Source organism: Scardinius erythrophthalmus (assembly GCF_964197995.2).
Source record: "Scardinius erythrophthalmus genome assembly, chromosome: 19".
Classification (NCBI taxonomy): domain Eukaryota; kingdom Metazoa; phylum Chordata; class Actinopteri; order Cypriniformes; family Leuciscidae; genus Scardinius; species Scardinius erythrophthalmus.
Window position 1 is genome coordinate 6,932,289 of NC_138239.1, and position 13,737 is coordinate 6,946,025.

Sequence of the window (13,737 nt, forward strand, 5' to 3'; positions counted from 1 at the left end):
TGGCTTGACTTGATAATCCTGACAAAGATGCTTGATGCAGCTGAATGATGTAAATATTTAATAAACACCAGGAACCTTATAAAGATACATACCAGCACAAAACGTTAACACAACACCAAAAAACTGATAAAGACTGAGGGTTTAAATACACAAGATAATGAGAAACAGGTGAGACACTAATCAATGAATACCTATGGAAACTAAGGAAACAGGAACTAAGCACACAGGAACTGACACACAGGCACTGCAAGACAAAATAACATGGGAAGCGTGACAATGATATAATGAAAAACTGGTTTCTATTTTAATATATTTTAAAATATAATTTATTCCTGTAATGGAAAAGCTGAATTTTCAACAGCCATTACTTCAGTGTTTAGTGTTACATGATCCTTACAAAATCATGCTAATATGCTGATTATCAATTTAATAGGTTTATTATCAATGTTGTGGAAACAGTGATGCATTTTTTTCAGGATTCTTTAATGAGTGGAAAGTTCAAAAGAACAGCATTTATTTTGTATTAATGTAAAAGTCTTGACTGTCACTTTTTATCAATTTAATAAATCTTTGCATTAATTTAAAAAGTATTAATTAAAAAAAAATGTGAAAGATAGTGTGTTTAAAATACATAAAAATACATATCAAGCGTAGCCACAGTTCTGGCAGGTCACATTAGTCAAGCTCGCATCAGCTGACTCTCAGCTGATCCACGTCTACTTATAGGAATATGACGCCTATCACTGTATACATATATAAGCTCCTTCAGTATTATCAGCAGCTATCGTGTTTCTCAGGAGCTAATTACCCTCCTCCATCCCCAGCTCCTCCTCTCGTCAGTCAGGATTTGGCATTCTGATTCCCCTTTGAATTAGACTAAATTCTCGAATTATGTTGTACTTTAAAATCTCAAATTAATGATATCTGCTATACATTCATGTTGGTTCTGTTCTGTTTACCCTAAGGGGGGTTCCTGCTGTTCTCCCTGCTCTTATCCATGCTAGACTGCATGGATCCGCAGGGAGTTCTTGCCCAGAACAGAACCACACCGCCAATCCAAACTGTATAATAACTGTTAATGGTATTTGACGATAGTGGTCCTGACAGAAATAAAGTTATACTGATAGTAGCCGCGTTTCCACCGCAGGAACTTTCCCCAGGAACTAGGAACTTTGGGGTGGTATTTGACCGCAGGAACCAGGGTCTAAATGAAGTTCCCTCTCAGAAAGTCCCTGCTCGCTAGGTAGTAATTTTTCAAAGTTCAGGAACTTTCGGGGGTGGAACTTGGGCGCTGAACATGCTGATTGGTTGAGTTCATGCAGCATTTCATTTCAACCACCATTTTTATAAGGCTGTTGCGGTCTGTGCAGTAATAGTTGTTGGCTATTCGAATCGACAATGGAGTTTAAAAAATACGACCGGTGCACCAATGATAAGGTTCAGGCTTTATTAAGCTTATATGTGGAAGACGAAATCCAGCGGGAACTGGAAAGTCGTGCCCAGTCCTACGTCACCCAACTATTTAGCCTAATCTTCACAGTACTTTAGGCCGCGATGGAAATACAGACCACAACAGGTCTGAGGGGAAAAAGTTCCTGGGACAAATTTCTCCAGGTTATTTTGGGAGAAACGTGGCTTAATTGTCTAGAGCCCCTAATGGAAAAGTTCTCCTATAAAAAATAATATTTTTTGATCATTTATTCACATTCATGTCGTTCCAAACGCATTCACTGTTATTTTTACTGTGTAACACTAAAGGAGAATCTAAAGAATCTTTAAACAACTCTTTTCCACACAGCGGCTGTTCTTAGTGACTGTTAATCACCGAAACGTAACATTAAATGGCATTAAAATACACTAACAACCTATTTCTCCATTCTCACCCTCAGAGTCAGGCCTATGAGTTTCAGTTCGGTCTTGAGTATGCCTGGACCATGTGCATATTTTCAGTCAGTATGACCTACAGCATCACTTGCCCCATCATTGTACCTTTTGGTGAGTCTGGTAATTTTAGGGCTTTTATTTTTCAACAAACAGACTGTTCTTTTAGGATTTCTTGTTCCCCTCCCTTATTCCACTTTCCTCCTAATTTGCACTCGAGTCCATTTGTCTATTATCTCTGCATCACTGCACCATTTGTTTCATATTTTTCTCTTCCTCTCATTCTCTCCGTTCCTTTTTACCCACAGCTCTCTTTTTTCTTTCCGTCACTCTTCATTCTCATGCACTCTGCATGTTCTAATACCTCGTTCCCGTCCTCAGTCTGTGTGGGCGTCTGAGCCGTATCTCCAACAGCATCTCAGTATCGCGGTGTGACATGGCCGCTAGGTGCGAACCCGCTGTAGTCTTCCAGACGCTCCGACCCGTCTAGCCGAGATCCAGACGCCCACTCCACGCCTGTTCTGCCACCAATACACACCATGACTGTTTATTTACTATACGCTGACATCCATCATCATGATTTTTCACTTAGTTCTTAATTAATTTGGCAACTTGCACTCACATGTGGTCTATGTAAACAGGTAAATGTATAAATGTTATGTTCAGTAGCATAAACGGACAGGAAAACTTCTTATAAGATGACTTTACCTACAAAGCATTGCTGCTGGATCATCTGAAAGTGCTTTTAAAAATGACACTGTAATTTAGAAAGATTAAAGTTTATTTTATAACTCCAGCTCTATTCATTTTGCAGGTTTGCTTTACCTTGTGCTGAAGCATATGGTAGATCGGTATAATATCTACTACGCCTATATACCCACAAAGCTCAGCCAGAGGATCCATTCGGCCGCCATCAGTCAAGTGGTGGTGGCGCCCATTCTCTGCATGTTCTGGTTGCTGTTCTTCTCTGTGCTCAGACTGGGTAGGTTCACACAGAAACGAAATGTGAAAGCTGTTGTTTTCTATAAAACTATAAAAGTGAATCAAGGTCAGTTGCAGTTTTCCTGGGTTTATGGACAATTTTTATTATATTATTCATACTGTATAGTTTGGTGTATTACCAAGAACACTAGGTATTTGGAAGATAAATCAGAATTAGTATTACATATCTTTAACTATGCACAATGGCTGTGGCAATCAATGAGCAACAATTTCTGTCACATTGGAACTGGGTTGCCCCTCCCACAGTGTTATCTCATTGGTCCACAATGTTCCACATAAATGTGTACTAAACTAAATATGTTCTGATCAGCTGTGATTGTGCCACATTGCATTAACACTTTAATTTAATTGCATTGCATTATTATTATTTTAAATAGAACCAAACCACATAAAAAACAACAAATCTGTCAAATTAAGACAGTTGACTTAAGTTTAAAAAAAAGTATTGCTATAATAACTGTGTAACTTAAAATGGAAACCTGAATGATCTGACATTAGGGTGTGTTTAATTGTCACTGTAGAACATGTTCACTTTGAGTCAAGACCAGACACTCCAAGACCCAGACCAATACCAGACCCCATAAGACCCCAAATCTGACCAAGACTACTCAAGGCCTAGATCCAGACCAAGAGATAATCCCCAATACTCAGACCAAGAACCAGACTGTCCATTTCAATAAACTGAAGTGGAGAAAATGTTGAATTTTTTAAAGCATTAATTTCAAATGCTGAGCCACTTTGACAGTAGCCAATTAGAACATGACAATCCTTGCAAATTCTTTTTAATGGTTAAGATACTTTGCTGACCTTTGCCTGAGGTAAATTCAGTTTTTTGGAAATTGCAGGCAAGACTGTGGTTTTGTCTAAGGATACTATTAACTGCATTTCCTGAACCAGAACCAAACCAAGAGACTAGTAATGAGACCCAGACCCAGACCAAAGCCATGTTTACTGTATGTGGTTTTGAGAGATCTTAAGACCAAGACCACAAAATCATGTCTCCAGCTCTGTTCCATATTAAAGCATTACCTCATGTTTTATCTCTTGTGCAGGTCCAATGCAGCCCATCACTCTGTTCACCTTCATAACTCTCCTGTGCTGTATTGTCTTCTCCTGCTTTGGCTTTTGTCTGAAAAAACTACGACATGACAGATCAACAAGCTATCAGGTCAGCCATGTAAAAAACCTTGATCTTGATGTTTTGTAGAAACATGATGCATATGCTTGTAAAATAGTAATGGTCATTAGTTAATGAGCGAACATCAAGGTTATAATTCAGCCAAAATCATCAGAAAAAGAATAAGCTATTATATTTTTGCACATTTCCCCCCAAAATTATTAAATGCAAAAAGACTTAAATGCAAAAAGAATGTAAATGTAATGTTTTTTTTATTTTTATTAAAAATGTATTTTAATTAATTAATTATTTTTTTTGGAAGTTAATATTAAGTTACTTACATTTTAGACACAATATTGCCACTGCATTACCGTTGTGCATCTCCGAGCAGCATAAAGTGGTGTTTCCTTACTGAATGAATCGCCATTTTTAAAAGAATCGATTGACCGAATGATTCAATGACTCATTCATAAAGACATCACGTGCTTCATTCCTAAATGACCATTTAGTAAGTCAAGTCAAGTCACCTAAATTTATATAGCGCAGCTTGTTTCAATGCAGCTTTACAGTGATAACAGGAAAATTATTCAACAGAAGCCGTGTTTCCACCGAAATTACCTGGAACAATTTGTCCCAGGAACTTTTTTCCCCCAGACCCGTTGCTTTCTGCGTTTCCACCGCAGTCTAAAGTACCATGAAGATTAGGCGAAACGCGGATAGTTTCGGCTGTACAGCAGCTCTAAAATAAAATAGTGTCATTGTTCAGCTAAAGTCAGTTCAGTGTCAATTCAGTTCCGTTGAAAAGGGGCAATTTTAAGTTTAGAAAAAATTGCCCTGTTGCAAATTTAATGGGGAAAATATCACCCAAGGTCATGGCTTTGTGTCCCAGGGAGTGCACAAACTAAAAATGAAAAAAATGTTCCTTGAATGCAATGTCATTTTGTGTTTGCAGTTGCCCCATCCACGTCTCAACCATGATTGCTCGCTCATGTGTGTATTGCATTGGACAAAAGTATTGGGACACACCTCTTAATTATTGATTTCAGGTGTTCCAATCAGACCCATCACCACAGGTGTATAAAATCAGGCACCTAGCCGTGCATTCTGCATTTACAAACATTTGTGAAAAGAACTGATTGTTCTAAAGAGCTCAGTTTATTCAAGATTGGTACTGTGATAGGATGCCACCCTTGCAATAAGTCAGTCTGTGAGATTTCATCCCTGCTAGATATTCCAAGGTCAACTGTAAATTGTATTATTGGAAATTGGAAGCATTTAGGAACAGCAGCAACTCAGCCACAAAGTGGAAGTCGTCACAGAGCGTGGTCACTGAGTGCTGAGGCGCATCATAAAAGTCGACCTACAAACTTCCCGCTTCTCTGTTTGGTCCATAAAGATATGGTTGGATGAGTTTGGTGTGAAATAACTAGACTGGCCCACACAGGTCCCTGACCTCAACCCCGTCTAAGACCTTTGGGATGAACTGGAACGGAAATTCCGAGCCATATCTTATCGTCAGTTCCTGACCTCACAAATGGTCTACTGGATGAATGGGCAAAGATTCACACAGAAACACTCCAAAATCTTTTGGAAAGCCTTCCTAGAAGAGTTGTTATAGTTGCAAAAAGGGGATCAACTCCATATTAATGTCTATGTACTTAGAATGTGATGTAATTACAGTCCCTGTTGGTGTAATGGTCAGGTGTCCCAGAACTTTTGTCCATATAGTCTACATTGACAGTTATGGTTGGAAAACAGTAACGTTTATGCTTGTGACCTTTACAACTAGATGCATTAGTCAACACAAGATGGGCTTTGAGAATAAGCTCTTAAAGATGCTTTTAGCAGAATAATATCTTCAGGCAGTAAAAAGTGATTGCTATCCTGATTTGTTTCAGATGTCCGATCAGGCGACAGAAGAAGGCTTCAGTGATGCGGAGAGAAGCACTGTTTCCACCACAACCACAGCTAATGTACCTGCTTATCCCGTCACAGCTAATTTAATTCATCACACTCATTTCAAGTCCCTCTTATGAAATTAATTTCTCTCTTTCCACTCATCTGCTCTAAGGCTTCCACTCACCATGTCAAAGGCACTTCACATGTAGCATGTTGCATAAACATAAAAAAGAAGCTCTTAAAATAATGGCACTCTTGCTTTCCACCTACTCACCTCTTATTCTTTCCCTCCTCAGCTTTTTATAGCCTCTGTCCTGCTGGAGCCAGAGCTGGGCCTGACTCCCATGCCCTCTCCGGCCCACCAGAGCTACGGCACCATGAGGAACAGCCAGAGTTCAGTGTGTGACGCTGAAGGAGTGGAGGAAAAGGATCTGGAGGAAACTTTGGAGACTGAACTCAAGGATGACACAGATCCCAGTTGCCCGTGCCCTCTCATGGACAGTCCTGTGGTTTTCCAGTGACCAACCTGCCCAACATTCCCACTCCCTAACTAACGCTCGAGCCCCATGCCGCATCTTAGCTAGTGGCTGATAAAGAGGCACTATGCTGCAAAATCTTTCCTCTAGAACCTCCATTTAAGTGTAAAAGACAACAAATTGCGTTTATCCATGCAAGTAAACTGCTTTAAAAGCTTGTTGGGGATTCACTGACATGGCGGTTTAGTTCTGAGGACTTGAGCTTTCAAAGAAATATCTGAAGTGGATAAAAGCAAAGATCTGTCAAAAAATGAGACCAGTCCACTTCTCTTGCTCAGACTATGCTTTCTACTTTCTTCTATTTTTCTTTTCACTCTAATGATGTTAATGGGTGTCTGGCGGTTTGGTTGACTGAAGCTTGGAACATTGCATTTTGACTGATTTTTCTGATGTACTTTTTTATGCATAGTCACGTCGTATAGCTTTAAAGAGTTTAGGCAATGCTCCAGATCTGCAAATCCAATTAGTTTAATACTTCTTTTGCTGTTGTTACAGTGTGTGCTTACTATTGTTATTTTTATTCAGTACTTGTATTTTAGCAATGGTACATAATTGTGCAACATTATGCTGAGAGGCTGTTTTCATGTGTTTTCTATTAGTAGATTATTATTACTGTTATTAACACCCTCAACCTATTTTGCAGTGTGCGCCAGAGTCAATCGCTCCCAGTTATTGTTTGTTTTTCAGTGACAATAGCAGTTGTGCTGTACATACTGCAGTCAATTGGCACTACATTTATATTTCAAAGTCAGAGACACTTATTACGTAATTTATATTTTATGTCTGTGCTGTTCAATCAGTAATTTGGTCTAAGGAGAAGATGTGAGAGGACATTAGAAAGTGAAGTTTTTTACTGACTAATATACAGTCTAATTTAGCAGACTCGCATAATGAACTGAAAAATGTGGAAAACAATCAATTTGTAGAAAAAAAGATAAACAAAAAATATCTGTTAAATCAATGGTCAAAAAGACTTAAGTTCTCGGCAGCATAATTTTGACTCCTAATTTCTACAGTAATGCACTTATAATTAAAGTCTATAGAGCAATACAGAGGATTTAAAGCATTGTGGAGCTAAAAATAAAATAAAAATAAATCACTAATATTAGAGCTCCAGACAAAATAAAATGATGAGAGAGCCACTGGCTCCGAAACAATTAAACATTGTCTTTAGAATCCTTAGATAAAGATGATTGTTCAGTCATTGAGTTCATATCATTTTTGAGATTAATATTAGCCTACCACTATTGCATGCAGTGAGGTATAGACCTACAGATTATAACGATTTAAGTTATAAACTGATTTTTTTTTATAGTACAGATTCGTTTCAGTTGTTGTCACTCTGTTTTTGCCATAAAAACAATCCATTGTGTAAGCATACTTAAAAATGACGATCAGTGAGAGTGGCAATGGTCTCCACGATGTTTTTTGAAAACGCAGCCCTTAACAATTTACTGACCAAGTCTGATTTAAACAGCTAAATCGTGGCTTTTTCGTGAATCTTTTTCAAAGAAAGAATCGGTTCACGAGTAATTTAACCGCGAATCAGACATCACGCTCTGTGTTCCGTCACGTGCATGAAACATTGGCGCGCATTTCCAACGATGTCTGACGAAATCGCATTTGAGCGGAAAATGGCGTTTTAACAACTTGATTTTAAATTATCGTTGCGCATTTTATTCTCAGTCTGGAGCCCTAAATTGTGTTATTTGAGCTGTAAATACATTTACATGGTCATGACAGATGAAAAATTTGCTCAAACAAGGTAAGCTATTTTGTCACAATAGTTTCAAGATAACATATATTACATTTTGTGGCTACATTTGAAACCATGTGTATTTTAACATGTATTCTGGTGCCAAGCTTATACCACAGTCTTTTATAGTAAATGCACTGCTATAAACACATTTTTGGTTTAAATTTTTTTTTTTTTTTACAAACTGGCGGACAAGTTAAAATTATAATTATCAATGGAGCTTAACGTATTGAAATCAGAAAATTTCTTTAAAGATTATCAAATATTTTCAGGGTAAAATCATTTATGAAAACACAAACTGAAAATGGCACATTGGTTGATCCTGCTACTCAAATCATAGTCTCCAACTGCATGTTCTTCTACTCTGTCACACACTCAAACCAGCCTGCAGCTCTCTTTAGATTCTTCTAGCGTTGCTCTGGCTTCTGTAACACCAATTTTCTTAGTAAATTTTGTATTCTTGGTCTTTGCTGCTAGTGGTATAGGACTGGAAGGGAAGGGGTGGGTGGAGGGTTTTCTTGCCAAGCTGAATGTAAATGAGTTGTGATTTGTACCGTGCTCTCTTGCTGTGCCTTGAAGAAACAGATCTTACGAAGAAAATAGAAAAAAACATGTTATGTCTGACAATCCAGCATGACCTGCAATATGCTGCATGGACTACAGAGCAAGATAAGACAAAGGAGCTAAATTCTAAAGCCATTCCACCAATGACTCACTAGAGATTCCTAACATGTGTAAAACTGACTTTGCCCTGAAACATACTCTTTGCAAGTATGCAAATGATTCTTGCTAAGCAGCGAAGTGATTTCTGGAATGTGTCAGAGCACTACTGATAACAACGCTAAAATCCATTGCGTTCTTAGCGTTCTAAATACCTCTATGAATAGGCTAAATGTTGTAAAACATTTTTTGTTGCAAAAATTTTGCCTTCGTGCCCATTACTTTGATGGCAGAGCAACAGTTTGAAGAGAATCTTGTTGAGCAAGTTACATTTTGTAAGCGGTTTTACATGTTCATTGTTAGCACGCTAAGCATATTCAATAGGGCAAATGCGCTGACCAAATATTTGCGTCTGTGTACTTGTGTAAAAGTATGTTTCTGGCCATACTGTTTAACAGCAACTCAAAACCATTGCATCCCAATCGCATCTAATTCATACCAATTTTCATTGGTATGGTCAATCACAGTATCTATAAAAACAGGTAAATAATACACAAACATATGCAAACACTCTTACGTCAATGTCTTCAATATCTAGGTACCTGACAAACTGCTATTGTGAGATACTTTTTGATATTTACTTTTCTGTATTCTCAAGCTGTTGATGTGTACTACTGACTGTGTTATTCAGTGTTTGGGGCCGTTTACACGACACCATTTTCAACTAAAATAACGTAAAACTTCTTATGTGCTTTGGCTGTTCATTTACAGGACAATGGTGCTTTGACTGCCTGAAAACTCAACTTTTGAAAATGGTTTCAAAGTGCAAGTTTTTGAAAACTATATTTCTGTCAGGACCACTATCGTCAAATACGATTGACAATTAGCATACAGTTAGGATTGGCGGTATGGTTCTGTTCTGGGCAAGAACTCCCTGCGGATCCATGCAGCCTAGCATGGATAAGAGCAGGGAGAGCTACAATAACCCCCATCAGGGTAAACAGAACAGAACCAACATGAATGTATTCAAGATATCATTAATTCAAGATTTTAAAGTACAACATAATTCGAGAATTTATTCTGATTCGAAGGGAATCAGAATGCCAAATCCTGACTGACGAGAGGAGGAGCTGGGGATGGAGGAGGGTAATTAGCTCCTGGGAAACACGATTGCTGCTGATAATACTGAAGGAGCTTATATATGTTAACGGCGATAGGCGTCGCATTCCTATAAGTAGACGTGGATCAGCTGAGAGTCAGCTGATGCGAGCTTGACTAACGTGACCTACCAGAACTGAAGCTACGCTTGATCGTTATCTTCCCTGTGTAAACTACAAAAAGGGGAATTTGTGAAAATGGTGACATCATGCGCATGCATATTACATGTTCAGTCTAAAGGCACGGAGTGTTTCTTTACAAAGTGACATCGCCAACTACTAGCCTGGCATGAATAAAACAGCGTTTTTAGTCGTTTTTGTGGAACCGTGTGCACGGAAAATGGAAAGGAAAAACTTTTATGTTTTTAGCACATAGGCTAGTTGTCGGGTAAACGTACCCTCGGTTTATGAAATGTGGCTTGAGGTGCCACTGTCATGTGATGGGGTGCTTATGACAAAGTAAATTGCTGCACCTTGTTAAATTGCTGCAACACAGCTCTTAAGGGTATACAACTAAATTTACAAAAAAATCAATGCTGTCAAGTTGTGTCTTTATTTTTTATTTTTATTTTTATCGAGCAAACATTTCGAGCAAAATCAGGCCAATGCGAAGTTCGTTTGGAGAGTTTGCAACAGCTTGCTGAAGCGAACTTTCTGGAGTAGTTCGCTCTGGCTGGTAAACACCTTCGAATTACCAGGTTCATGGCGATTACATAATAGGTTTGTGTGCTTTGTGGCTCCTCCTTCTTTGATGTGGAAATCTTCGTTCATTTCTTCTGTTAAGTCCGTCAAAATCGGACGCAAGTGTAAACATGAACACTGGAGAGCTGATTTATAGTAGAAATTTGAAAGTGACACTGGCATTGTGTTTCATGTTTAATATTGTAAAGCTGCTTGCTTTAAAGCAATCTATTGTATAAAGTGCTATATAAATAAACGTGACGGTATCTTTTGACTTGGGCCAGTAAGTAACCAACTAGAAACCACCCAGAACATCTTAGCAACCAAGGTAGCCCTTCCACAATACCCTTGCATCTTGGTGGCAACTTTGCAATGGGAAAGCAGTTTTTTTTTCTGATTTTTTCTTTTTTTAATTGTTCCATGCTGCAGTCTCAAAACCATTTTCCTGTAAGTGTTCTTAAGATTCTGTCTCTGAAAATGAAATGTCGGCCCTTAAATTAAATCTCCTGCCGTGCCAGAAGACAGCCAGTGGTCACTTGACTGGTCAATGCTTGAAAACTGCCAATTATGTTTTTCCTGCACACTAGATGTCATTACCATCTGAGTTTTATGGGACACCACAGCAGCACAACAACTGAAGCCGCACATGAGAAATATTTCCAAAATGTAGGACGTGCACTTACTCATAATGTGGCCAAATAAAATGTTCTTATTCAATGCGCTTCTTCTACACTGCCTTTTAAAATTCATGATTTCTTCTCCTGTAAATATCTGTTCTTTAGACTTGTTACAAAGACCACAACTGTAGATTACTAGAAAGGAATCAAGTTACCGTATATTCCAGGATCTCAATTATGGAAGTTTCCATTTCTATATGGAAAGTTCCATAGTTTGAGTAGTGCAGATAAATGGAATTCCATGTGTCCCACCATCAGATGATTGTGGAAATAAACCCATAAAAATGGAAGATATTTTGATATATTTAATTGATTTGCCCATTTAATCGCTGTGAATGTCCATCCACAAGCAGTCTTTGGTTTATTTAGGGTATTCAGCGGTTTTTGTCTCGGCTATTATTTTCCTTTCTTTTGCAGAACTGGCAGGAATATCTGACAGAAGGCCAAAATGTGGATACATCTAAATCTCTAAACATTTTTCCAGAAGTAACAACCCCAGAAACATTCTATAATTCTATACTAGTATGTTTGTTTTTACCACCGCTGGTCTGTATGCATGTGCTGAGATGTTCTTATGTGAGGACATTGACCCAACCATGGATGGATGGATGGATATAGATAAATCACTAATTTAACTGATTTTAGTGGGAAAGTTCAAATGTTACGATTAAAATAATCCACTGTGGACATAGTAGCACAACTTGTCTTTGCCAGGGCTTTTCGAGGGTTAATTACACTGATGTTTACCCTCAGCGGGGTGAGAATTCCCTGATGGTTGTAGTGATTAATATGTTGGAAGCATCAAATGTGGCTGAGTATATGCCACAGCTCACCTCTCTAATGACAGGCTGTGAAGAGCAGTGAGTCTGCATACTAATTACTGCAGTTTGGGCTGGCCCTGCATAAAGTCAACCTAATTATTAATGTGTGTGAGTGTGTATTTCTATAGAGAGATGGACGGTTGGCAGGTTTAAATGATAGTTAGTGTCATGGTTTTGCACTATTGTTCAAATGTTGCATCACATGAATCTAAATATTATATTTCACACTGAAAATGTGGCACATAAACACCACCTTGAAGTGGCATAAAAATATACAAAAGATATAATGCAACAATGAAGCAGCATTAATGTATTAACACAGGAATCACAATGTTTCCCGTTCTGGAATGTTTCTTGTCGATTCTCATGCACAAAAGCTAATTGTTGCCACCTAGCATCACCGTTAATCTCTGCTAAACTTTGATCCATTATCAACTGTAGTCATTTAACTTCCATTGAAAACTAAGATCTCCCGGTTACTTGAAAATTCTGGTCCTGTGTGAACGGCTCTTAGCTTTATGCAAATGAGTACCAATGGCATTTCTAATAATGGAGGTCATGTGATCTGTTTTCTTAAACAGTTGAACACTTTAGAAAAGTTGACACTAACCTAAACTCATCAATGTATAGACAGTGGTATATATTTTAAGTTAGTATTGTTGTTAGGGGGTAACAGTTTAGGACCCAAGGACCAGATGTTTGAAAGAAGACCCGGAGTCAGAATTATAATAAATTGAAGAAAAGTTTTACTGAAGATAGTTTGCAGTTTCATCAGCAGAAGTTCAGCTTCAAGACTTACACAGGAGTTCGTAGGCCGCCCCGCTTACAGTTACAAAGATCACAGCAGTTATACCCTTCACCAAGGTCTAAGCTACGTCATTGCTTCAGGTTGCAGTTTCTGATTGGCTAAGATATTTCCAAGGTTGGATTTGGCCAGACTCTAACTATAAACAGGAAAATCGTCTCAAAACATCAAGATAATGCGTTCTTTCTCTCAAGGAGAGCTACACTTTAGTCTAACTGGAAAGTAAGGTTTTAACAAAGAGATGGTCCCTTAAACTATAGACTTCATTGAGCCCTGTGACCATAGTTGTCAGAGTACCCTAGAAAAACAGATGTATGTAGTGACACATGTTGAAGACCTTTCTCAAACAAAACATCTTTCCATATTTCATTTCTGGAAGCCAGCTAAATGAGCAAGCAATGTTACTGCATTCATACCAAATACAGACATTAGAGAATACATGAAAAGAACATTTCAATAATCACACTGGTAACTTCTATAACAAAGTAAAATCTCACAAGCTTAGTGAACTCATGATATTTAGAAGGAAAAATATTGATTAATACCTTGATTATAATCACTCGTTACATATACATTGAAGTAGCAGTGGATTCCAATCCTCCCCCTTCAATGTATAGTTACAAAATGCCTCCTTTCTCAATATACAGTGAAAAAAAAATGTCCTTGTTGAATAAATGAAAGCAAAATAAGACCAAGCACAGGTACGTTTCATCAGTAATGTGCTGCACTCATGGGAGCGGTGGAG

The 13,737-nt window shown here is 38.1% G+C and overlaps 1 protein-coding gene across 1 annotated transcript in view; it reads left to right on the forward strand.

Annotated features, from left to right (window-relative positions):
* Nucleotides 1-6,933, forward strand: part of tmem63c (transmembrane protein 63C) — a gene marked incomplete at its 5' end in the record, with an annotated part of 41,465 nt that extends 34,532 nt beyond the window's left edge. Inside the window, 5 exons of the mRNA XM_081393957.1 lie at nt 1,890-1,995; nt 2,696-2,863; nt 3,936-4,051; nt 5,899-5,973; nt 6,196-6,933. Of these exons, the coding sequence (XP_081250083.1) occupies nt 1,890-1,995; nt 2,696-2,863; nt 3,936-4,051; nt 5,899-5,973; nt 6,196-6,420 (690 nt within the window). The 3' untranslated portion in view covers nt 6,421-6,933. The remainder of the gene's footprint in view (nt 1-1,889; nt 1,996-2,695; nt 2,864-3,935; nt 4,052-5,898; nt 5,974-6,195) is intronic.
* Between the last annotated feature and the right edge of the window lie 6,804 nt (nt 6,934-13,737).